The 26,681-nt window shown below is 46.7% G+C and overlaps 1 protein-coding gene across 1 annotated transcript in view; it reads right to left on the bottom strand.

The window, feature by feature from the left end:
* Window positions 1-9,275: 9,275 nt before the first annotated feature.
* Window positions 9,276-26,681, bottom strand: part of ADCY8 (adenylate cyclase 8) — a 217,319-nt gene continuing 199,913 nt past the window's right edge. Inside the window, exons 15-18 of the mRNA XM_044244935.1 lie at window positions 22,045-22,191; window positions 14,094-14,186; window positions 12,575-12,689; window positions 9,276-9,763 (exon numbers count right to left, since the gene is read on the bottom strand). Coding sequence (XP_044100870.1) covers window positions 9,276-9,763; window positions 12,575-12,689; window positions 14,094-14,186; window positions 22,045-22,191 — 843 coding nt within the window. The remainder of the gene's footprint in view (window positions 9,764-12,574; window positions 12,690-14,093; window positions 14,187-22,044; window positions 22,192-26,681) is intronic.

Below are 26,681 nucleotides of genomic sequence, written 5' to 3'. Positions count from 1 at the left end.
TTAACTTGGCACCACTGTCACCCTCTCCTAAGGTCTTCTCTGCATCACAGAGAAACCAGGGGCTGCACCCCAAAATTGCCTTCCCCATGCAGTTCTGGGCTATTGTTTACTAAGATGCACAGGTGTTTGAGGGATTTGGGGTCTGCTCCAGGAAAATAAGTGATCACAAAGTGGTAATAGTTTATACAGGCTTTGTATGGGCAACATGTGGATAAGTTTGCAATACAGTTCACCTGGCCCCAAAGTCCATGCACTTAATCACTAGATGACACAGTTTTACTGGCTTCCAAGAAGGTAGGCTTAAAGCCAAACAGTTATTATGGGAGGAGAAACCAGCCTATTTACTGCAGGTTCTTGATCAGGAATAATTCTGTGTGTGTGTGTGTGTGTGTGTGTGTGTGTGTAGTTGTGTTGGTAAGGGAAGCAGAAGGAGGAAGGAGAAGGGGAAGGGAGGTTAGAGAACCAGCCGGATGGACCACAGCTGAGCTGGGATTCAGGGAGGTGCTGAAAAGAAGCTACAGGAATGGAAGATGGGCTCCTTCACAGACGATTTGACCAGAAGCTCACTCATGGGCATCCAGGTGATGTTGCCTGGAAACACTTGGATGTCTGATTTCCTAGTTCAGGAGAGAGGTCTGGGCTTACTGTCTAGGTTTGAGAATCATCAGCAGAGGTGTGGATGATGTCATGGCTAGTTTATGATGGATCTGGGTAGAGTGGAAGGGAAGAAGGCAGCTTAGGCTCAGGGAGTCAGACAACTGCTCTAAGAAGCTTGACTGAGGTCAGAGAGGCCGAAGTAACACCAGCAGGGGTGGGCTGTGGCTGCAAATAGCAAGGGAGGCCCGTGGTCCACAGGGAGGGAGTAGTGGCCTGGGTCAAAATCTCCAACAGGGTCAAGCATCATGACTGTATTTGCAGCTGGGACCTTTCCTCTGATCTCCATTCACAGATCAGTGGACAGTAGACATCTCAGCTGCACCTGTCTGGGAGCAAACCTGTGCCCGCCCCCCTCTCTTCCCAAACCTGGTTCCTCCTTTCGTCCTCTGTATCTCAGCACCCCTTCTAGTTCCCTACGCTGCAAACCTTGGGAATCACCCTGGCCTATTCTCTTCCACATCTTGCATCCAATCCATCATAAATATCATGAACTCAGTGCTAATATATCCAGATATACCCAGAATCTGACCACTTTTCACCCCCACAGCTACCAGCCTGTTGCAGGCACATCAATGGCTGGCATTTATTTTACTGGTCCCCTGACTCATCACTCTGCTTCCACCCTTGTCCCTAAGCTGTATCGCAACATGGCGGACAGATGCTACCTCAAAAGCTTAAACCCAAACATGTGGCTCCTTTGTCCCAAACCCTTCACTGGCAGCCCATCTCATTTGGAGGAAAGTCCTTAGAGTTGAGGAGGCTAGATGGTGTGGGCAAGTGAGGCAGTCTCTTTCTGACCCAGCTGCTGAGGGATTTGTTTCAAACCTCAGGATTTGCCCAGTTGCCTGCCTTCTTACCCATGCCTTCACCAAATACAATTGAATAATCCGAAGTACAGGTCTTCTGAACAAAAGAGATGTGTTATTTTCAATGAAGACGATATTTATTTCAACAGAATGTGGGAAGTGTCAGGGGAGATAAGCCCCGTTTGTGAGGTCTTCTATAGACAGTGGAGGTTTCCCTTGTTAGATCCGCATACTCATCAAAGACCACCCTGCAGCCCCCAAGTGCCACTAAGAGAGGGCACTTCTCTCAGAGACTGGTGCCCAAGGGAAGGTGTTCCAAAGGGTCCATAACTTGGGCAACTTCAAAAGTTTCTTTTTGGGTTAGTTTGGTCATTTCTGCAGAATAGCAAGCAGTCACTTCAAAGACCCTGTCCATTGTTTGTTGGTTGCTTCCGGCATATCATTGAACTTCCCCTCCAGTTGTTAATAATCTCTACCCACTGGGGATGGTGAAGGGGGCTCATGGTGGGATTTGAGGTGTTAAGGAAAGATGGGAGGTTGGCTGTTGGCATTTGTAATAATCACCAATTTGATAAAGTTGTGGAGGAGGGAAGGAGTTAAGACGAGTGACAAGAACTGCTTTCCAAGGAAGAGCACTTCCTTTTTTTTCTCATATTGCTGAAACGTTTCTTTGGATTGAGAACCAGAACCACTCTCCTGGTTGTGGAGGAAGCATGAGTGCGCTGGAAAAGTCCTTTGAAGTGGCAGGTGTCCTGTGTATGTATGTGTCTTGGGAGTGGTGCAGTGATAGTCCTTGGACACAGGCCTTGCCGAGTTCCTCCGTGAGGGGGGCTGGGGTGGAGCTCTGAAGGAGTATATAGGAAGAGTTCAGTATGGATTGTTCTGCTAGGTTCTTTCTAAAAGTCTTCCGTGCAAAAAGAGAAACCCCACCCTAATGGAATAGCTTGGGAATTTCTAGTCCTTCGGATTATAAGGAGAGTTTGGTACACACCATAATGAATTGAAAATTTTATTGTACATCTAGCTGGGATCAGCATTCTTTTCCTGCAAGGCACAGGTTTTCAGAAAATACTTTAAGTGCCCTGGAGCTAAGAGCTTTGGAGGTGAGACAGTTGACTGGAGCTCAAACAAATGAATTAAAAATGACTTGTCAGGGCCAGCTCCCGGCTCCTACTCTGACCTCATCTCACCCACACTCACTCTCCCTAACTCTGCTTCAGTTCCAGGCCTCATAGGTCCTGCCGCAGGGCCTTAGAACCTGTTCTTGAAAGGGAGCGGGAGGGAGGAGTGAGGAAGGGCAGAGAAGGGAAGAGGAGGGCGAGCAAATAGGGTGATGAAGGAAGTCTGGGTGGATGGGAAGTGCACTGGGAGGTGTGGTTAAAAGACTCTTTAAGAGGGGAGATACTTAATGTTTCTTTTGAAGTTAATTTTTATTTCAGAAGTGTTAACCACTCCTTTGTCTTCTGTCTCTAAATTTTCAGCCTCTTGTATGCATGGATGCTTTGTGCAGGTTGTGTGTGAGTGTACGTATGTGTGTGGGGAAGTGTATATGCACGTGAGTGTGTGTGCCAGTATACGTGCATGTGTTTAATAAGTGTATGTGTACACAAGTGGTGGATGTTAGTATAAGGACATGTGAATGTGTGTGGAAATGTATGTGCATGCAAGTGCGTGTGTATGGAGATGTATGTGCATGTGCATGTGCTGGAGTATATGTGCATATGAGTGCATATGGGTGTGTGTGTGTGGAAGTGAGTGGGTATATGGGTGTGTGGGTGTGTGAGCATATATGCATGTGAGTGTGTGTTAGGTATATATGCATGTGTGTGTGTATGTGGAAGTGTACGTGCATATGAGCGTGTGTGGGTGTGGAAGTGTATAGGCATGTGCGAGTGTGGGTGTGTGTGAGTGTGTGTGTACATGCATGCATGTAAGTGTGCATGCATATAAGTGGGTGGTTGTGGGTGTGTGAGTATATGTGCACATGTGTGGAAGTGTATGTGCATGTGAGTGTGTATGGGTGTGTATGGAAGTGTTACGTGTATGTACGTGTGTCTGCATGTGCATGTTTACACAAACCGAGGAGGGGCCGAGTTTCGGGTTGTGTCCCCATGGTGTGGAGCAGAGACGGACTGTGGAACAGTGGGCACCAGAAGTAGGGTTATGATGAGTGTTGTGGGGGCTGGAAGTAGGGTTATGAAGGGGGTTGTGGGGGTTGCAGGCACCGTGGGCCTCCAGGGGACTTCGAGCCAACCTCATTTAGGCTCGTGGGGTGGGGAGAACCTAGAGTGACAGGGTGGCCTTACTACAGTGAGCAAAGGAGAGGAGGTCAGGGTGCTCACGTGCAGTCAGAGCACGTGAGACCGGGATCTAGTTCTCTGCACTAGCTCTATTTCGACTTCTGCTTGTTGAATCTTGGCCAAACGTGTCTCCCCACTTTGGGTTTTCATTTTCATTTGTGCGAAATCAAGTCTTTGGACCACGTACGATCTTTAAGCTCTTTCCAGTTTTAATGCTGTATTTTTAGAGCTTTTTAAAAATTTATTTGTATTAATTTTCATGAGCCCTGGATTGCTAGGACATGGAGATAATAAAATCTCTCCCCGAGAGTTGTCATGAAGATCAACTGAAATCATTTTTGGAAATGGACTTTACAAACTGTAAAGCACTCTGAAAATGGTTCTCATTACCATTATTGTTCCAATCGTGTCAAGATAGGAGTCAGTGTATTACGAAAGAACCATATTTGAAATTATTTCCAAACAGAAGCTGATAGCACTCGAGTCAAGCTGTCTGTTTTTATAAAAGGAAAAGACAGGGGCATGGCGTTGACTCAGATCGCTCATCAGAATGGTGACTCGGAATGATGATATTATCTTCCTGGGGCCAGAGGGGCAGGATGGCGGCAGGAGGTGTGTGGCTGACACGCAATTAATAATTCAGATTGGCACAGGGCACTGTTCTGCAGGGAACCCTGCCCCCCCCCGTAACTCATCAATAAAATATTGGGTTCAGTTGTTTGGAGCCCACAGCTCATCTGAGAGCAACGTTCTCACCTGGGAATGCTGGTTGGCACAGGAAGCAGAGTGTCAGAAAAGCCTGCGGTGGGTCAGCCTGCGGGTCTGGAATAAAAATGTCAGGAGAGGAAATGAGTCTCCGGCACCCCTTCTCTCACTGCATCCAAAAGGGCAGCTTTGAAATCTAGGTCAGCAGTGGGGACTGCGTTGTTGGGAAAATTCTGCATTGGAGCAGGGGAATGCCATGCACCCTGTCGAGTCGACCCCCATGGTGAGGTGTCCACCTCTATTCTGGGGGTGGTCCAGACCCTCTGGCTCAGAGTGCAATCTCCAAGGGTCCAGTGAAATCCATTGCATGCCTTTATTTATTTTATTTTTTTAAATTATTATTTTTTAATTTATTTGCATGCCTTTAAGGCAATCCACATTCTTTACTTTTGCTGAATTATCCATTTTTTCATGATTAAAGTAACATATTTTCCTTAAAGCAAATTTTATAAATGTGGACAAATAACCAAGACTTAAAGATAAAGGTAAAGGACAGATGCCCATTATTTCAGAAAAGCTGTCGTGTATAATAATAGCAACACTGTGCTGGGTGGGACAGAGGGCCAGGCTGCTGGGTGATGATATGCGTTGTCACGTGTTGTCCACACGGCAGCCTTGTGAGGCATTGTGAGGCATTGAGGACCATTGTTTATCGACACTTCAAATCCCGCAGTGCTCTAACAACTGATGTTTGTTTTATGATGAATTTGGGGGCAAAACACACCCTGAAGTGAGTCCTATTTACAGACTCCAGTTAGGCTACTTGGTGTGAACATTCGTGTATTGTGAGAACATTTTTACGAACAGACTTAATTACTGCCTCAGACCCCTCTGGGGATGTTCCCTAGTACATGATATTTTAACCATGGTTCTCAAATCTAAAAACTTCAAAATTCTGAATCACAGCGGCTTCCGTGACTATCCTCACGCGGCAGGGGAAGCATCTTTGGTGCACAGTTGATGCTGCTGATGCAACACCTTATCACCGACAGGTGGGGGATGCGAACCTCAGTCTGCACACCTGGAAGAGTGGAGCTCGGAGCTCTCATCGCTGGGACCTTTTCCACATCACACCCCACCGAGAGAACGAGAAGCTGTCTGACCTCTTGGGGGATGGGGAGGCTGATTAGGATCAGGGCAGTGGTACTGGGTTGTCCTGCCTACTGCTGTTCCAGACTTCCGTCCTGGTCCACCTGTCTTCTAAGCCTTTAGGCTGTTGGCAGAGGATCTGCTCACACTTTCAACTCTCATTCAGTGAATATTATGCAGCTGCCAAAGGGCTGGGCAGTGATGCTTCAGGCCAGGGCTTTGGAACAAGAGCTCCTGGGCTTGAATGCTATCGCCCCTATTTTCCAGCTTTAAGACCTTACCAGGGAAGCTGCTCAGATCTCTGAGCCTCAGTTTCTTCATCTGTGAAGTGGGGATGAAAACACATTGCTAACTTCTAACTGAGAACAGCTATGCTCACGCGGTCCCTAAGAAGAAGGGAAGCAGTGGAGATGGTGTGGAGCATTTCTGAGCTCCCGGCCATCTACCTGACTTTATGGGAGGGCAGAATGGGATGCAATAGGTTCTCAGATCCAGCCCTTAGAGGAATGCCTTACCTTTTCTCTAAGAAGGCTGTGCTCATCTCACAGGAAGCTGTGCACCATTTACACAGGCTGAAAAACGTGGTTGGGGGACAACTGGGATCACCATCTAGAAGATGTCAAGACTGTCAAGAATACAGAGCTATCGAGAAAGCCCCTCTCTTGGGCTTGAACACATGGAGACTAAGCAGTCCCTATTCTGTGTTTCTTTTTGTATGTCACTGTTTGGGGCACGGTTCCCTCTGCCAGAGTTTACACTTGGCATTAACAAGATCAAACCTAAAACTGTCACAAGCAGAATCCAGTGGGGGACGCATGAGTTTGAAGCCCCTGCTTGGAATATTATGCTGGGTTTGTTTCTGAGTTATACCAGGTTTCTAGAAATCATGTGATGTTTGAAGTTCTTTTAATAAACGAGATCAACAGACCAAGAAGTAGGCAAAGAGAAAACATTATCTCTAATATTAGGAAGACTGTCTTTCTTCGCTGCCCCTCTAGCCTTATACAAGGCCCAAGAAGCGGCGTGCTTCTTAGCTAGTCAACCACAGGCCAGCCTCCTGGCTCTGTCTCTTACTCTTTACCCTTTATGGAAAGACTGAATACCTACCAGTGGCACAGAATGGGCTGACCCAGGGGCAGGGACTCAGTGATTTGGGGCTGTATAGGAGCAGAGGCCAGAAGCCAACATGGTAGGGTTCTTGATGATCAAATGAAGATATTTGGCACCATCTTGCCCTGTTGCTCCTCTGTTTGATAGAGCCCGGATGGAGTCACACCTTCCAAACTCAGGATGGGGTTTCCATCACTTCCATCTGTTTCATTTCAGGCCCTGTCATCACTGATCCAGGGACAGGTTCTGGGTGAAGCTCGACAGCAGCAGCCCCACCATCATCCCTAAACTGGCAGCATGAGACGGGGGCTGGCCTGATGCCTCCTACCTTGGTTTCTGCCCAGTTATCTTGCTTAGAACCACATTCTGCTTCTAGTCCAGGGACTCTGTCCTAAGTCCTAGCCCAGAGTTTAGGGACAATGTCTGTGCTTGGTCAACTCTCTCCTTGGGGCTGAATCCATCTCCCCACAGCCTGTCTGTTTCCTGGGGCCTCTTCTGAACATGGCCCATTGATTCCGGAAGCTATCCTGTGCTGTGGATCAGACCAAAGCTTGATGGCCCACATGAAGTTTCCCCTGTCTTTGGGGTGTCAGAGCCTGATGACCGTCTCTGAGGCCAGACTCATTGCTGAGATATTTGCGGAGTCTCCAGCCAACCTGAACTCAGCTCCCCTCCCTTTCCTGTGGTTCCAAGTCTCAGCACGCTCTGAGATTGACTTTGTTTAAATGTCTTCAGCATCCTGCACTGAATAAACCTGGAGGGTTTCTCTGCGTCTGAGGAGGTAATAATGATGCCTGGTGTTTGGGAGGCTTTATATTTGACAAAGCCTTTCGCTTGTACCCTCTTCTCACTCCATTGGGACCTCGAGTATCTCTTTGATACATGGATAGTTTCTGAGACCAAAGGCCATTCCAAACATGGCTCAGTGTTCAAGCCCCGGTCCCCACCCCTGTGCTTTGGGCTTCTCTGGATACGATAGTCTCTCTTCTACTGGGCCAGGGTGGGCGGTGCTCTTACCTGAGATACACCAGGTAGGTATTTCCTTGACAGCGTTTCCCCTGAGCTAAATTTCTTCTAAGTGGCCAGCTGTTAAGAGTCAAGAATTTAAAGGATGGTTGGGATTTCATACTCTTCCTTCCACTACTTCCATTACTTCCAACACATCACTTACCAGAATAACTCAGGGTTTGCAAAGGTGGACTTAGAGAAGTGTCGATTTTTATGAAACAGATAATGCGTCTCACTACATTTCATTTTCCTTTGCATAGTAGACCCAGGAAGAATCCTTTCCCTAACGTCCCCTGTAGTGAGTGGAGCCAGTGACTGAGCTCCCTTGACAGAGCAAGAATGTGCCACTTCCAGCTGGGTGCCTAGGACCTTCTGAGCCACGCCCCTTCCTTCCGTTTTCTCTTCAGCTGGCTGGAGGTTGAGGATCAAGCAGAGTGCTCTATGTCCCCAGGAACAGGAGGTTAAGTCCTGAAATCATGGCATGGAGGCACCCCCCCCTACCACCACCACGCATCCAATGTGTGATGGATGTGAATGAGAGAAATCCGTGTTTTAGCCACTAAAGTGGGAGTTTTTTTTGATAGCAAAATGTTGACGGATCGATAGAATTCTGATCCTAGTCCGGCAACTAACTACGTGACCTAGGGAAGATCCTTTAATTTTCTGAGCTCTCTTGTCTGCCCAAAGTCTTCCTGGGGGTCTTAGTGGTCAGGGGAGAAGAGCACAGGGTGTAATCTTCTCAGGAGAGGGTATAACCTGCCTGCAACTGCTTCCCTACTCATGACTTTGTCTCTGTTCCTCCAACAGGTCTCATGGGCTTGATCCCACTTCTGGGCCTTTCTGATCTTTCTGACTCCTTCACTTTTCTGCAGGATGCTCCTTTCCCACCGTTTAAAGTGAATCTTCAACATGAAGCCCTCGAAGACATCTTTCTTGTGGATTCCAGCTCAACAGCCTCCCTGACCCCCAATTATTTTCCCCCACTGTTCTACCAGATTTTCCTTATTGTCTCTACCCCTACCTGGAGGTAGACCATTATAAGAATATGATATATTATCCCCACCCTGAATGCTAACTCTATGAGGGTAAGACTTATGCCAGGATTTCTCTGGAGCTTAGGAAAGCAGAGTAACATTGTAGGTGCTCAGTATATGCTGGTTGAAGGGATGTACAAAGTACTGTGGGGATTACATGAGGTCATTATGGAAAGAGTTGGGCATTGGGCCCTGCACACTGCAGGAGCTCAATAAAAGGCAGGTATGTCAAATGTCTAATTACAAGTCCCTCTTTTCACACTCAGCTGAGAATTTCTCAACGTCAGGGACTGAGCCTTATTTATCTGTGTTCCCAAAGAACTTTGTACATAAGAGGTGGTCAGTAAAGTTCTGTGATGGAAGAGAAACTCAACTGCTATCTTCAGTTTAGTGTAGCCAAAGACTAATGAAGCCATCCTTGTTTTAAAAAACATTAAACCTTTTTATTAGTATATTTATTTTATATATAAAAGAAATACAAAAAAAGAAACACAAAGAAAATGCTTTTATGGCAAATCAGACTTGTCGGTGCCTTCGGCTTGGGCTCCAGGCTCTGGCCCGCTGGGTGTCAACAAAGTCCGCCGGTTGTAATGACCCTTGATAATCCCCGTGTTGTTGTTCTCGTTGAGCAGCTGCTTCTGCCTTTGCCTATTGAGAGACTGGACAAGGCCCAGGACAACTGCGGCCAAGGAGTACTGCCCGGGCAGTCTTCTCGGGGGCAAGATGAATGGATTGGGTTGGACTCTTCCCAGCAGAAAGTACGTTTTGATTTTTCCTTCTTGTTCACTGATGCCCTTCACATAGATCTCCCCTCGGTAGTCAAAGGCAAAGCCCTGGTCCTTCAGGATGAGATAGGTCTCCTCAGGGACTTGGATCCTGCCACTGACACCTGTGCTGTCCATTCGACTTGCCAGGTTCACGGTTTTGCCCCAAATGTCATACTGTGGTTTCTTAGCGCCGATAACGCCAGCTACCACGGAGCCATGGCTGATGCCTGCAGGTGACCAAAGGAGTGAGAGATGAGAGAAGAGGGACATCTCTGAGATGGCTGCACCCCTGCCTGGTACAGTGACCAGTGAGGGGGTTGTCCCTGTGGATACATTGTAGGGCCCAGATCCTGCTTCAGTCACTCATTACATATATGGCCAGTGTCCATTCTTTAGCCTATGTGGACCTCACTTTTCCCATCCACAGTGTAGAAGATGAATTGAGATTATGGAAGTAAGGCCTTACTTAGCATGGTGCCTGACAACCAAGGAGGACTCAAGAAGAAACTGTTATTATTCTCACGTGGACAATGACTTATTTCAGCTGCTGGGACAGACAGAGCACTGGACCATGAGTCAGGATGTTGGGTGTCCTCCAGCCTCTGCTACTACAGAGCTCTGAGAGCTTGGGTAGGCATTTTCCTTCTCTGTCTGCTTTCATTCCCTTGGTTCATTCCCTTGGTTCCCTTGGTTCATGGCAAAAGCCTCCCAACTGGCTTCCCCATCCCCAGTCTTGTCTTCCTGCAGACCGTCCTCCATACCACTGCTGAAGGGCATCTGACCAAGCTCCAGCCCACTTCAACACCTGGCTCCTTTGGCCTGTAGGATGATGCCCATGCACCTTGGAATCACAGTCAAGGGCCTCTTGAATCTGGCTCCTTCACTACCACTCTCCCCTTCCCCTTCACCTTCTCACCCTTCACCTTGCCTTGTACCCACCCTAAAGTGCTGGAGTTGCCCTCACCTGACAGCCTTCAATGCACCTCCGTGCCTTTGTCCCTGCTCATTTCCTGGCTTAGACTGTCATGTCTGCCCAATCCCATGTTTAATTTGGCAAATGTCTTTGAAGACAGTTTCAATGACTCCTCTTTTATGCAACATGGGCTTCTTCCAGGAATGATAGCATTTCACTAATCATGTTGGTGGGCATGTCTGTCTCCTTCTAGTAGACTTAGAATTTCTCATGTATTCTACCAAACTGACTAGACACCTGCTCAGGACCAACACTATTTCAGGCATGGGGGATATGGTGGAAAGGAAAAGAGACATAGCCCCAGCCCTCATGGAGCTTATCTTTTACTGGGGGAGAGACAGAAACAAACAAACAAAAAAGTAATTTATCAATGAATCATAAAGGTTGTAAAGAAAAACCAGTTGGGTTAGAGGGAGAAAGGTGGGAGGGGACATTCTGGGAAAGGGTAGTGAGGAAAGGCCTTTCTGAGTGGAAATCTGAAGACAGTGACAGGAGAAGCCATGCAGATATCTGGGTTAGAGCATTCCAGGCAGAAGGAAGAGCAAAACCCTCCCTGCCCTACATAAAATCAGATAAAAGTGACTAAGAAATTGGGGATGCAGACCTTTTGGACCACATGGGAACTACAGTGACAGAGATCTCTCTATGATTTGCAGACCACGTTACAGGCATTACCCTGTCTGATTCCACGTTACTACTGTGAGGTGGGGGTGATGGGTGGGGGTAAATAATATCATGCGCAGCTTTCACACGAGGAAACTGACATTCAGAGGGTTCAAATGGCTTGCCCAATGTTGTAGAACCAGTCTCAGTGGACCCCAAACACAAACTGAGATGCCCAGGGAAGCTAGGAAAATGATCTTCTAACCCCTGAACAATGCCAGAACTCTGAATTTCACACCAAGAGTCAGCCCTGACCCCAGCGACATCTCCTGCTTTGTTCAAGGTTGATGTTCTGCTTTTTTAGTCCTCGTTCAAGTGTGTAGTCAATGATTTCAGAAAGGACACGTAGGGTCGATGGAACATGTGGGAACAAGCCCCGAGCATCCCAGCCATAGATCCAAAACATAAAACAGAACTTCTTTTTATTTTGGTGAACAAAGGTGCGTGGCATTTGGTTGCTCTGACAAGTCAGATATTGGCATTTCTTGACCCTTGTTTCTTGAAAGCTACTCAGGGAAAGCTAAGTCAGTCGATGGTATGCTGGCCAGAGGATATCTAAAATCTGAACACTACAGCAAAGGCTGTGTTCACCTGGAGCTTGGCAGCCAGAATGTCATTGATCTGTCCAGACGTCTTGGAGCCCCTTCCCGAGTGGGCATTTGGCTGTGTGATCATAAGCTATTACCCTCCTTCTCCGGGCCTGAATTGACCCACTATGAAATGAGGATGTGGACTAGAGCAGGGGTGTTTACACTGTGCTGCTGGAGGAGCCTTCTAGAATCAGCAGGGATGCTGAAGACATTGATGAGTTATACACATCATAAAGGGTCACATTGCTAGTCACATTGCTATGATTTCCATTGCACTATTGCATTACTCCTGGATGTCTCTAAGCTCAAGGAAGTGTGAGCTGTGTGACCATGGGAAGAGCTGAAAGGTTTTCTGTCTGTCCCTGAGCAATACAGCATCCGACAAACTTAGAAGTCAAATCCTGCTTTTGTTTTAGGGGATTATCCAGAAGAACTGGGGAGCAGCACACTGACCAACAGCATCAGATGACATGAAGTCATAATGAAAGGACAGATGATTCATTTCTCTCCCTCAGCAGGGTCTTGTGTGGGTAGTGTACTGCACAAGTAACTTGGAGGAAAAGTAACTTGTCGTGTTTGCTGTGTATTTCTGCACACAGGCCAGCATTGTTCCCTGGCTTCTGGCACCCTGAGTGACAAGAAGGCCAGACTGGCCTGAGCTGATGCTGTCCTTGTCCTTGGCAAGGTCATACCGAGCCTGCTGCATTTTGCAGGAGAAAGCTACTCATGGCCCAGGGCATGGGAGGTTCTGATGGAGCCAGACCAGCCAGCTTTATGGAATCCCACTCACCACACCTCCAGCGGCTACTCACCAATCCGGAGTTCGAAATTGTTGAAGGAATGTTTGTTGATCTCCTGTATGCTCTCAGTCAGGGCGAGGGAGAAGTCAGCCAGGGCGCACAAATGCCCCCACTTGTCTTCACATTGCTGGAGCAGAGGGGAGAGAAGAATTCATTTGCTGTGGCAAACATGAACCTTTCTGCAGCAGGGGCCTGTCCTATGTCCTAACCCATCTGTGTGCCCCTGAGATGGAGATAACCAGGTGTGTGAGACTCTCTACACTCGAGTCGGCAGCATCCCCGAAACGCAGGATGATGGGAGATTTGCTGAAGTGAGTGTAATATGCATGGCTCATCATATTCCTTTCCCCACCTCTACACTTGTTGGGTTAACATGCCATGCATTCCTGAGTACACTTACGTGTGTGTGTGTGTGTGTAAGTGCTAGGAAATCTGTATATTTCCTTTGAAGCACTCACACCATCTGTTTAAGGGATGTTTCACATAGACCTTTGCTCACAGAACTCCTGAGGGAAGAGGAGAGTAAGCTTCAGGGCCTCTCTGAACCTCAATCTCCTCATCTATAAAATGGGGATTTGCACATGTGCCCTGACTGCTTCCCAGGGATTGCATGAGATTGCGTATTTGAAAGCACTTTGTGCTCCTCCAGAGCAGAGCAGAGCAGAGCAGAGCAGAGCAGAGCAAAGCAGATCAAATAATTTCCGTGGTGGGCCAGGTAGTAATATTTTAGGCTTTGTCATGGTTGCTCAATGCCGCCATTTTAGCTTCAAAGGAGCCAAAGATAAATTATGTATATATGGGTATGCTGTGTTTCAATAAAGTTTTATTGACAAAAATAAATGATGGGTCAGATCTGGTATGCAGGCTGTACTTTGAGGACCCTGCTATAAAGCTCCACAGATGTGCATCCAGTGACTAGCGTGTGTATCTTCCCAGGTAAGTGCTCATGGAATGCTTCTAGGTTTTTAGTTGGAAAGCAAGTGAAGGAAGGATGAGAAGAAATGAGGATTCCTTCTTACTAGTAACGTAGACTACTATCCATGTAGGCTTTTGCATGGGAGCATGATACAGTCTCAGGTCTCATCTACCAAGGTTGGAAGGTAGATACTAGTGTTCCTACTTGACACTGGTGCCTGGCCCATAGTCAGCCCTCAACAGAGTGGGAGATATTACTAATATTCTTACATACCGTAAGAATAAGAAAACAGGCTGGCATCAGTGGTTTGGTAATACCCATGACTAACTCATACCCAGGGTAATTTCGTGGCCCTGATTTTGTTCATCAAGTCAACAACAAGGCTCAGAATGGAGCCTAGAGGTTTCTCAGTCATAAAGAAGCATTGTTTCATCCAGTAGACCCCACTGCCAGTGGGAGCAAATGTACGTCACACAACTAGAATATCCCGTTCATCAGAGTCTCTCCCCACCAGCCCGTATGCAGGCTGGTGACGGTGGCCTCACTGTCTTCACTAGCATGACCATAGTGAAGCATCTGCCATGCAGTGTGGCTGAGAGCAAGGAGCTTCTTTACCTGTTTTTCAGGGGACAGGCCTGACACAGCCATGTAGGTGCTGCCAATGGTCTTAATCTTTTCAATGTCTTGGAACCGGTCTTCACCGAGGAGCTAAAATAGATCCAGGCAATGATGTTAGTCCTGGTGTTTATTCTTCCAGAAGATGTGGGTACTTTCCTGAAACAGGCCCCCGGCTCACAATGAGGACTACCTGTGTCTGGTTTAGCATCCTTGAGACAGCTAATTTTCTCTCTGAGAAGCATGCCTTAAGGCAGTCAACATATGTTTACTGAGCACCTGCTAAGTGCCAGGTGTCATGATGGGTGTGCCCAGATACTCTTTAAGGAGTAGATCTGTTTCAGTGAATCTTCGAAATATATGGTTATTTTATTGGTTCAAAAAAGAAATCACAAATGTTCCCCGATCCACCAACAAATCTTTTTGGCTATAGCTTCAACATGTATTTGGAATCTTTTTTTTTTTTTTTTTTAAAGATTTTATTTATTTATTTGAGAGAGAGAGAGACAGTGAGAGAGAGCACGAGAGAGGAGAAAGTCAGAGAGCGAAGCAGACTCCCCATGGAGCTGGGAGCCTGATGTGGGACTCGATCCCGGGACTCCAGGATCACGCCCTGAGCCGAAGGCAGTCGTCCAACCAACTGCGCCACCCAGGCGTCCCTGTATTTGGAATCTTAACACTTGTTGTCAGCATACTGGTCTGAGCCATTGTTGGCTTATACCTGGTTGTTGTACCACCATGACCTACCTGCTCTCTCCCTCACCCCCACACTCCCATGCCAGCAGCCTGAGTGATCCCATTCCATAGCAAGTCAGATCATGTAAAAAACCCTCCTGTGGTTTCCCATTCTACTCCCCTCAACAGATGTCCATGACCTAATCCTTGGACCCTGAGGATATGTTACCTTTCATGGCAGAAAGGACTTTGTAGATGTGATGAACTTAATGATTCTGAGATAGGGAGATTCCCTAGATTAGCTGGGTGTGCCCCAAGTAATCACAAGCATCCTTATAAGCGAAAGGAGGAGGCAAGAAAGTTAGAGAAAGCAATGTGGGGGCAGAAGCAGAAGTCAGAGGTGTGACTGCCGGCTCTACAGATGGAGGAAGGAGCCACAAGGCAAAGAAGCTGTAATGATATGGATTCTCCCTTGAAGCTCCAGAAGGAACACAGCCCTGCTGACACTTTGATTTAACCTGTGAGATCCATTTTGGACTTCTGACCTCTAAACTGTAACATAATAAATTTCTGTTGTTTCAAGTCACTAAATTGGTGGCGATTTGTTATAGCAATGGTAACGACTAATACAGCAACTATCCATTGAGCTTCTGCGAAATCTCATGAACAAGATGGGAGGTCCCAGCCATCCATCAGAGGGCTGACAGCCCAGGCAGGGGCGGGGACCACATGTTAAAGAAATAATTGCACAAAATGTGCCCTAGTTCAATTCTAGTAAAGTGCATGATGAAAATATACCGGGTGTAGGAACGGGGAGAATGGAGCATTTTGATAACATCTGGAGGCCTCCCTGAGCAAATGATCTCTAGCTTCACTTTTAAGAGTGAGGAAGGAAGGGCTTTTTAGTGTGTGTGCGTGGTTTTGTATGCTGGGAGACTGGAGCCTGGAAAGGATTGGAAGGAGCATCGGGAAAGAGGGGACAACACAAATGATGGCTGGAGGTTGGGGAAAATGCACAGTAGGTTCAAAGAAGCAGGAAGAGGGCTGTGGTTATTTTTCCCATCTTAAGAAAAGTCCTGGTGGACACCACATTTCTTTGGCTATAAAAATACTCAAAGAGTTGTCTCTCCTCACTGCCTCCAACTTCTTCCCTGTTCTTTTCTAAATCCACTCTAGACTGGCATCCTGAGTCCCCCCTTGACAGTGACATTACTCTTGTCTGTACTTGTGGCAACTTTTCCAATTGGCTGACCACTGGCCTCACCCTGTTTGGCTCACTGGCAGGATCTGACAATGGGCTGTGACACCTTTCCCAAACACACGGTTTCTGCCCACGCATGGCTTTTCTTCCATGTCACTGGCAATTCCTCAGTCCCCTTTGCTAGTTCCTTCTTATTTTCCTTAACTCATGGTATTGGTGGCCCCAAGGCTCAGGCCTCATACCTCTTCTCTTTTCCATTTTAACTTACCTGGGGTGCCTGGGTGGCTCAGTCATTTAAGTGATCAACTCTTGATTTCTGCTCAGGTCACGAGCTAAGAGTCATGGGATCGAGACCTGTGTCCTGCTTGCTCATGTTCAGTGGGGAGTCTGATTAAGATTCTCTCTCTCCCTCTCCCTCTATTACATAAATTAAAAAAAAACCTTAAAAAAATAACTTACTCCCTTGTGATCTCTTTCCTGAAGATTCCTAAATGTATGTGTTTTCCCTTGACCATCAGACTCTTTCTACACAAAGTTGCTCAGTGACATCCCCGTCACTGGCCTCAGAGGCATTACTAGCATGCCATTCCCAAAACGATACCTTTGGTTCTCTACCCACCCACCATCTTGAGTAACGGTGTCTCCACTTTTCCAACTGTTCTGGATCAAAACATCTTAACTGTAAGGGCCTACTTAGCCAGGGAGCCATTTTGTTTTTATACAGTGAGCTTAGATTGACCCTGCCCCTCCCAGAGGAGCATACTTGCAAAGCCCAGATACAAGGGTGGGTCAGGCCAGGTGGAGACATCCAATCAGTGGGGCATGCATATATCTACTAAGGTAAATTGAAATTCAATTGGCCACCCGTGTGTGACCTAGCATGACCATGCAGTTTTCTCTGTGTGTTTCTGACCTAGCATGACTGTGCAGTAAAGGTTAGTGTGTGAAGCTGGGAGGGGTCACCTCTTTGTAAGAGACGGCCCCAAACAGTCGGTTTGATTCTCGATGCTTGGGGTGAGATAAAGCTTTGCTTGACCTTCACTTTGTATCAGTCTTGTTTCTTTGATTACAGACCCAACAATAACCCACACCCTACCCTTCGGGAAATCCTTAGCTCACCTTCAAAGATATCCAGATTCTGACTGTTTCTCACTACCTGCCCCAAACAGGTCACACATCCATGAAGCCAGCCCTGGGTGGAGGATGTAGGTTCAAAACTCAAACCTCCCTGGCTCCCAGGGCTAAGCTCTAACCTCTGATTCCCCTATGTTGGTAGGGATTTAGATACAACTTTTGGTTTTCCAAATCTCTGTCTCCCTTTAAGCCTATAATATGCTCAGGGGCTCCTGCCACAGGTGGGTCAGACAAAGAAGATGAGATGGGTTTTCTACACACGACTTGCTACAGGCATCCTCTCAAAATTAATCTGGAACTAAGAAAATGTGAAAAATTCCAGCTGGAGAGGAATTCTTCTGGGAAACAAGGAAAACACTGCAGGTGCTTTTGTGATTTGGTTTGGGGTGTGTGCCTGTGTATGCGTGTGTGTGTGTGTGTGTGTGTGTGTGTGTGTGTGTGTGTGTATAGCCTGATTCACAGCTGAGGCATGCTTTGTTTATTATTTTTGTTTCTTGAGCTAACGTGAAGCCACTGTTCTGCCCTGGTAAAGGTTCCACCAACCACACCCAGGAAGGGAAGTGGCTGGAGCAGCCTGCATGTCCTTAGCCTAGGATCATGTCTGACATTTGCTCTTGCACACAACCAAGCAGGTTTGGTCTCTTAGCAGCCCTGTGGCTGTTAAAATATTATCTTGGGGGATCTTGGCATATCTTCGGTTGTCCCTCTCCCTCCCTCTGTCTCCTTATAATTGCCTTTCCCCAGCTTCCTAGAGGGAAGTTAGCTCTTCTTTCCTCTTCTCTTGGAATGACTTGGCCACGGGCCAATTTCAGGCTCAAACAAAGCTGCCGCCTCCTCAGAAGTCAATCAGAAGGCAGCAAGAGGCTTCATTATTTCAACAAATGTCCCTGCAGCAAATGTATCTGCCATATAGCTAAAAGCATCTGGGGACATAACATGGTTTCTAATCAACCCCTTTATTAATTCACTCATCTGCATGGAGCACTGAGCTGTGGGAGCACACTTTGGCCTTCAACAAGCAGGGGCCATGGGACAAGGAGGCCCAGCATGGGGTTATTTCAAACCCAGTCCTGGAGCATGCAGTCCATGAAATGTTCTGCTTTCCTCTGAGCCAAGAAAGAGTGTCTCATGCTCTCAGATTCCCGTGGTACTTTTATCAGCAAGAAGAGCAGCGTCATTACTAAAGTCAGCACCAGGGCATCTGGCTGCAGCTTAGCCAGGGCAGAACGTGGAGGTCTCTCTTGACACAAAGGAAGGAGGCATGTCTGGGTGTCCCGAGGACCCATGTGGGGAAAGCTGAGTGCTTAGGGTTGGCAGGCCAGGGAACTTTCCTGCTGACTGCATGCTCTTCCCTTTTCCTCTGCCCCTTCCCTTTTAATTCTTCCCATTTCCTCCCCTTCTTTCCTTTTAAAAATTTTTTAAATTTAAAATTTAAGTAGTTAACATATACTGTATTATAATTAGTTAACATATACTGCATTAACGTATACTGTGATTCATTAGTTGCATATAACACCCAGTGCTCATTATATCACACACCCTCCTTCATTCTCCTCACCCAGTTACCAATGATCCCACCCACCTCCCCTCCAGGAACCCTGCTTGTTTCCTAGAGTTAAGAGTCTCTATGATTTGTCCCCCTCTCTGATTTTGTCTTATTTTATTTTTCCTTCCCTTCCTCTATGTTCGTCTGTTTTGTTTTTTAAATTCCACATATGAATGGTCACAAGGTATTTGTTGTTCTCTGACATACTTCACTTAGTATTATGCTAAGTTTCATCTATATCCTTGCAAATGGCAAGAGTCCATCCTTTTTGATGGCTAAGTAATATCCCATTGTGTATGTGTGTGTATATATATGTATTTGTATATATGTGTGTATATATATATGTATTTGTATATATGTGTGTATATATATATATACATACACACATATATATGTATATATATATATATACACACATATATATGTATGTATATTCATCAGTCAATGGACATTTGGAATCTTTCCATAGTTTGGCCATTGTGGACATTGTTACTATAAACATCAGGTTGCAGGTGCCCCTTTGAATCACTCTGCTTGTATCTTTTGGATAAATACCTACTAGTGTAATTGCTGTGTCGTAGGGCAGATCTGTTTTTAGCTTTTGGTGGAAACTCCATATTGTCTTCCAGAATTGCTGTACAGGTTTGCATTTCCCACTAGCAGTGTAAGAGGGTTCCCCTTTCTCCACATCCTCCCTTACGTCTTCTTTTCGATTCTCCCTCTCATCTCTGCCCTCTTCTTTTCTCTCACTCCTCCAGTTCCTCCCCCTCTCCTCCTCCTGGTCTAAAACCCAGCTCCAGGACCAACCTTCCCCTCCCCTAGCCAATCCAACTTCCCTCTGTAAAAATCCACCTCTGCTACTAGGGGCACTGTCTTATTTTTCTAAGACACCAGTGTCTACAAATTGGGGCATGGAGAAGGAAATTTAGTTCATATTTACTACAATTTAAAAACATGCTCTTGAGTACTTTTGGGAGATAAGGGGCTATAGAGTTTAAAATAAAACTGCCCGATGGCTCAACCTTCAGACAGTTAAAAAAAATACAGCTATCTTATTATTATTTTTTAAATTTAAATATATGTTTTGGATTACATTAGTTTATCTTCACCTTTCTACTTTCCAGCTTGTTTATGTCCCCTATTAATTAATTGATTGATTGATTGATCCCTTTAGCAAATACTTAGTAAGCATCTGTTACGAACATCTTCTATGTTCTAGGCACAGTGCTAGTCCATGAGGACTTAACAGGTTACATCAGAGTATGATTTCTACCTTTATGAGTGTATGGCCTGTCACAAAGAGATGGAATAAAGGTACTATTATCATGGAATCACCCTCCACTCTCCACAATGCAGGGCCTTCTGTATGAGCACACTTAACTGCTGACTTTGCGAGTGAAGGTGATTCAGTGTTCTCATCCCTCACTAGACTGTGAGGCTATGGAAATAAGGAGTGACCATGTCTTATTTATCTTGATCCCCACTTCCATCCCTAGAACAACTAAAATGATCACTGTTGTCTTTTTGACTACAGAACTAGAACCATGAATGCCAGTTAATGGTTAAAAACCAAAACAGTATGGTGGACCTGGGTTCAAATGTTGGCAGCACTACTTAGTGGTGGCAAAAGCCTGGGCTCTCTTGGTGTCGGTGTTGCTTCTTTATAAAATGAAAGCTAATAATTCCTACCCTGTGGGTATTATTGAGGGAGAAGTAAAAACGGAATGCTATATATTGAAATTGCTTTGCATTTGTGGCAACACATGGTAAACACCTATACTAATAAGGCGGGTTTCTTTCCCAGAACTTAGTGACTAGTGGGGGCTGCAGATCTGTACACTGAAGGGTTTCAGGCTCCATGATGGAAAGTTTCAGAGTATAAGTTTTTCATGGAAATAGGAGTGACAACATTTACATGGCTAGAAAGGAGATTAGAAGAGGTGTCAGCACTAGAGAAGATATTTGAAAGTAGTGTTCAGTATTAGGTTTTCTGCTGGCCTTGATGTTGAGGGAGACAGAACAGAGTATGGTAAGGATGGCATAATTTTGGATCAGAAAGAGCAGAGTGTGGAATGGGCATAATGGCTTGTAAGCAGCTGGTTGGTGGGAAGGGGGCCAGGTGGCATGCAGTGGGAGGAAAGGCCAGAGAGGGTACAGGAAGAGCAAGTGCAAAGCCTCAGGTGACCTATGAGGAGTTGACAAACAGAGCCACTGATGGGCTTTAGGTTTTAAAGGGATGTGAAGAGATAGTCATGCTTTTGGTGATGGCTTAGGTAAGGTGCAGGAAGGGGCAGCTAGAGAAAGCTGCAGTCGTCCAGGGAAGAAGTAAGATGGCCAAGAGCAAGAAGAGGGCAGTACTGATGCTGATGAAGGGACAGACCAAAGAGCCATCAAGAAGGAACCCACAGAACTCAGTAGCTAAATGGAACACGGGGATCAAGGGAGAGGACATTGAATGATGTCACAAATGCTCTTGGTGCCCCATCCACATCTCCATTATGGGGTCATTCTCAAGAATGCCATGAGGTCTGGCTGCTGACAATGCACTGCTGCACCCTTTTTTGGAGAACTGCCTTGAGCCATTGGAAACCCCCTTGCTGGAAATGCCTGGGAAGTGAGGCAACTTCCTCCACCAAGGGGCAGCCCACAGCCAATGGCTGACAAACATAGGTGTACACTTGGTCCCCTTGCCTCAGTGTGAAACAACCCTGTGGTGTATGCTGCTGAGCTCCCCAGGGATCAGGCTAGGAGGCTAGACCTCTGCCGAATCCCATCTTTGCATGGCCTCTTCCTTAGCATTTTCTCGATGAATTACTTCCCTTCTCAGGCCTGGGCAAAGGATAGACAATGGTGCCCTACTTGAAGCTAGAAGATGGGGGTGGCAGAGGATCACTCCTGCCAAGTCTGTTCATGTAAATACAGTGCAGTATAAGTATATCCCCCTATGTCATGTATTCTTTACACTCATGGAGCCTAAAAGGAGAAAGCACTATTTGGAACATGTGCATACTTGTATTTAGGTCTTTGACCAAATTTGAATTGATGGTTTTATCTCTGGCACTTAGAAGAGATGGAGAAATGTCCCCATAAGTCCCAAGTCTCTGCGATGCCAGTGTCTGTGTAGCAGTGGCCTTCAATCAAGTGCTTGTTTTGCCATTTGATGGTGGTTTGCCATTGGGTTAGATCACCCTGCCTCGCTGAGACTACTGATCTCGATTCCCCAGATGGAAAAACAATGGTGTTTATCTCACATGATACTTAAATTAGCTAATACCTGTTTGTGTTCATACTGCAGCCTGTGGTTCTGTGAGTACAAGCTATTGCCACAGCAAACGTGAAGCTAGGACAACAGTGATACCCACTGGGGACTGTAGGTTTCTGAGGCTTTGATTTACCTCATCGAAGTCAGCAATGATTTCATTCAGCAGGCGCAGGCACTCCACTCCTTGGTTATTCATTTCAGTCTGAGAGTAAAAATCTGCAAACCCCGGGATGGAGGCAAACATCACCCCGACGGCATCATAGGATTGAGAATACAGCTCCTGCATGGGGAGGGAGACACACAGAGGGAGCCAGAAATGGTCATCAGCGGTGAGGGTCTGTGGTGATGCTCCCCCATGAGCATGTGCACCTGCACCCACGTACAGGTGTCCACGGAGAGGACAGAGATTGAGGCTCTGACACCATCATGTCAACATGTTAGCCACATGTCCTGGGGCCATTGACAATTCATGGTCTCCAGCCATGGCTGGGCCATGAGTTCTGACTGCAGATCCTTTGTCCTTGGTCAGTTTCCTTCTCTGTTTTCCTCGCAATGAGTCTAAACCCTCACCATTGTCCCTAACTTCACTCCCCACTTGATTCCTTTCAAGAAATGATCTCATCTCTTACCTCTGTGGCAAAAACTAGGGCTCTTGGCAGTGACCCAGCTCTGTTCTAATACTCATACTTGTGCCTATGTTCATATTTATTTTCATTCCTTCTGCTTCCATTGCAGACAGTGCATTCTCCTTCTGCTGAAGGTCAATGTTTCTACCGGATGTCTTGGCAGTTCCTGCTTCTAACTTCTTCAGCAACTTCCTCCTGCAGTGATCTTTTTCTTTACTCCTTCTCTTCCTCCACCTCTTTCTCCTCTGCACCCCTCCCCTCTTCAAATATCCCCCATATGGAATACTATGATGGGCCCTGGAACCTGAACACACCTGTGGCGACCCACCCATCTCTTCTTCTCTTTGTGCAAAATTCCCAAGCGAGTTCCCTCCATTGCCTCTCCCCACCCTGGCGACGTTCACTCACATGTCAGGCTGAGATGAAATGACTCTGGAGTGGGTTAAACTGCCAGCCAAAGTGGAAAAAAAATCACCACACGGGTATCGTTTCATGCCTTCTCTGCAGGCCAGTGGGGTCATCCCCCCCAAGACCACGAATTTCTTGACTTTTTCCTTGTTTCAGTGATGCTGCCTATGTGTTCCTTATGACTGGCTCCTTCAGAGATGCCTTTTTGGGGCTTACCTTCCATCTGAAATGTTGAGATGGCTGTGGTTCTGTCCTTGACCCACAGCCAGGTCCAGAGTTCACACACTTACCCGGGCCATCTCGTTTACTCTTAACCTTTCTCCGACATTCAGGTGGGACAGCCTCTGAACTCCTTCAAGTCAGCTCCCACTCTTGGGCTTCCAGCTACTGGACCCCAAGCTGGGTTGTCTTCATACTCCTCAAGCTATAAATGCCACACCCAAATGCTTCTCCTCTCCGCCTAAACCTGCCCCCTCATGCTCTGGGTGGGTGGCACCAGTGTCTCTGAGTCATCAAGGTTAGAGATGCGCAGAGATGCCTTGACACCTTCTTCTCCATCATGTCCAGATTCAGTAAATTGCCACCTTCTGCTGACTTTCTTCTTGTCTCAGATATTTTTTCTGCCTTTCCTGCCCAATGGCTACCCATCTTCCTCCCCACACTGGGTTCCCTGACTTGTCTTGACCCATCCCAAAGCGTGTTTCCCATGGTGGCCACAGTGACCGTTTAAAGACAGAATATTGACCATGCCTCTCCCATTCTTAAAACCTGCCAGTGACCCACAACTGCCCTCAGGATGAGGCTCAAACACCATGCCCTAGCCTCCACCTTTCTCTTCAGCCTCATTGCCTGTGATTCCCTGCATCGGACCTCATGTTCCAGAAACAGCGAAGCATTGTACTCCCATGTACTCACCGTAGTAGATGCTGCAGGTTTCCTGACTGACGGTTTCTATCCCCCAAGTCCAGCTGTGGGCTCTTGCATAGCTTTGCATGGAGCTTTTCTCTGACCACTAGAGGGCACTCTGCCCCTGTGAGCAGAGAGCTCACTGCTCCAGGAAATTAATGTCCCTGGGGAGAGGCTCTCAACCACTGACTGATGGCAATTGTCTTGTGGTCCTCCACTCCTTCACTCCTTGGGCCAGGCAGCTGTGACGTATGCTTTTGACTTGTCCCTGAATTCCCAGTGGGATTGAGCTGCAGTTGCCCACAGAGGAAACTTGTCTGATAGTGCCGCATTTAGCCCTTCTCTTGCTTCTCACTGTCCTGCCTTCCTGGGCTTTCTGGAACCACCTTCAAGTGAAATACTTTCACTCAAATCCTTGTCTCAAGGTCTGCTTTTGGAAGTGCGTGCGTGCGCGCACACACACACACACACACATCTCACACTTGAATGCTTTGATTCCTACCGTCTGCCTCTTCATTTAGTGTGAATTCTGTGAGGCAAAGACCCCATGCCATTCACCGTAGTGCCCTCTAATCACCCAGTTCATATTTTCTGGAGGCCTGCACTATCAGGCGTGCTGTCTCTTGCATCTGGTACAAGGTAAATGCTCTAGCCTGTTGAAATTAATGCCTCCCTGGTCTTTGCAGGAAACAATAAAGTTAACCAAGTGCTTTCATATGAATTCAATGATTTAATCATTGCAATGATCCTGTGAAATAGGCACTGATTCTTATTGCCACTTTACAGATAAGGAAAATGAGAGAGAGATAGAGAGAGAGAGAGGGAGGGAGAGAGATTGAGGAGTTAAACTGTGGTTTTGTTCTAGATCATACCATTAACAGTGGAAGAGCTGGGGTTGGAAGACCTCAAGGACCCTCCTCACTCTGCACACTTGGGCTCTTCTCCTCTGGCTTTCATGCCCTTGGTCTGAGAAAGATGGTGTCCCTGATTCAAGATCAATCCGTCTTGGGCTTCAAGTGTGGATGAATCTGAGTGGATACTTTCATGAGTCCTTGTCCAAAGGAGCACAGGCTGGTGGTGACTCGCTGCACTGAGTTGGGCTGGGCAGGGTGTGAGGAGAGCAGATTGTGGCCAAGGAGCTGGGCCATGGCACCTGGCTTTCTAAGGGGTGTCCATTCACCTTGGCCTTGAGCAATGGAGTGATACCCCAGAAGGAGACTTACTCTCTGTTGTATCTGACTCCTCCAGCTGGCTGTGATTTGGAGCACAAAGAATCCATTTGTTACATATTGTGTTCATTTGTTCAGGCTACCATCACAAAGTGCCACAGACTGGGTGGCTTAAACCCAGAAATTGGTTCTCCCACTGTTCTAGATGCTACAAAGTCTAAGATCAAGGGTCAGCAGAGCTGTTTTTTCCTGCGGGCTCTCTCCTTAACCTGGAGATGTCATCTTCTTCCCATGTCCTCACATGATCTCTTCTTTGCCTGTGTGTCCTAATCTCCTTTTACAAAGACACAGTCAGAGTGGATTAGGGTTGTGCCCTAATGGCCTCATTCGAACGTAATCACCTCTTTAAAAATCCCATCTCTAAATACAGTCGCATTCAGAGGTACTGGGGGTTAGGACTTCGACATATGAATCGTGGGAGATACAGTTCAGCCCATAACACTCATTATTTCTATTTTCTGTTTAAAACAGAGAGAAAATAGAAAACCCGACCAGCGCTGTCTGAAATCCAGTCCATAATGACCCAGTGGGCCAGCTTGCCTCCCACTTCTGCCTGGTGATCTATAAATGCCACTGGGATATAAAGGCGAGTCTCCAGGGGTTTCTCATCAATCATGTATCTGCCTGCGTCTTCTCACAAATCCTAGCTTCTCCCAGCCTCCTCTTGGTTTTTCTTTCTCAGCTTCTGCCGACAATCAGAATGTTCCGATTGCTTATATAACACAAACAATGCTAATAATGTCAGCTACCTCTATGGGGAGCTTCCTGTGTGACAAGCCTTACACAGAAGGCTGCACACACATCACCGTGTTGAGTGCTCACAAGCCCAGGACTTAGATATAGTTAAGATCCTGGTGTTTACTTGAAGGGAAACTGAGTCACATAGCCATAGGTAATTTACCCAAGACCCCCGGTTAAGAGACGGAGGTGGAATTCATCCCCTGCCCAGGCCATCTGACTCCAGAGCCATGCTGCCACTGCTGCTATTACTGTCAATAAGCAGACACTAGGGCCCCAACCACCACCCCAATAACAATAGTCATACTCAGGGTAATGCCTATGAATAAATATCACTAGGACTGGAAACTGGATCTGGTAAGTCCTTCTGAATGGATGGTTGATTTGACATGCGGTGTTGGGGTTCCTGGAGCATAAGCTTCAAGACCTAGGACCTGAGTTCAGATCTTGACTCTGTTGCATCCTATTGGAGTGGGGTGGGAGGAGTCTCAGTCCTCTTTGTCTGATGCTAACTGGTGAAGAAAGTGGCTATAAGGAACAAAATCTAGGGCAGTGGCCTTTCAAGTGAATCAGATGGCCTATGTATACTGAACCCACCTTGCACTGGGCTGCATTGAGCACTTCATGTGTTCTCTCCTGATTTAATTCCCACATCGACTCAGCAAGGTCTGTATTATTTGCTGTGAATCAGATGAGGAACTCAGAGAGACTGGGTAAGCTGCCCTAGGTCACACAGCTAGTTAGTAAGAAAGATGGAATTTGTGTGCACACAAAGGAGGTGAGGGGTTGGAGGGGGCATGGAAGAGTGCCAGCCACCTGCCTACACTTTTAAAGACAATCCCATTGTTCAACACTCCCCAGTC

The sequence above is a fragment of the Neovison vison genome, chromosome 4 (assembly GCF_020171115.1).
Source record: "Neovison vison isolate M4711 chromosome 4, ASM_NN_V1, whole genome shotgun sequence".
In the NCBI taxonomy this organism is placed as follows: domain Eukaryota; kingdom Metazoa; phylum Chordata; class Mammalia; order Carnivora; family Mustelidae; genus Neogale; species Neogale vison.
Note: the sequence above shows the minus strand (reverse complement) of the source record. Positions and strands in the feature narration are given on the sequence as shown.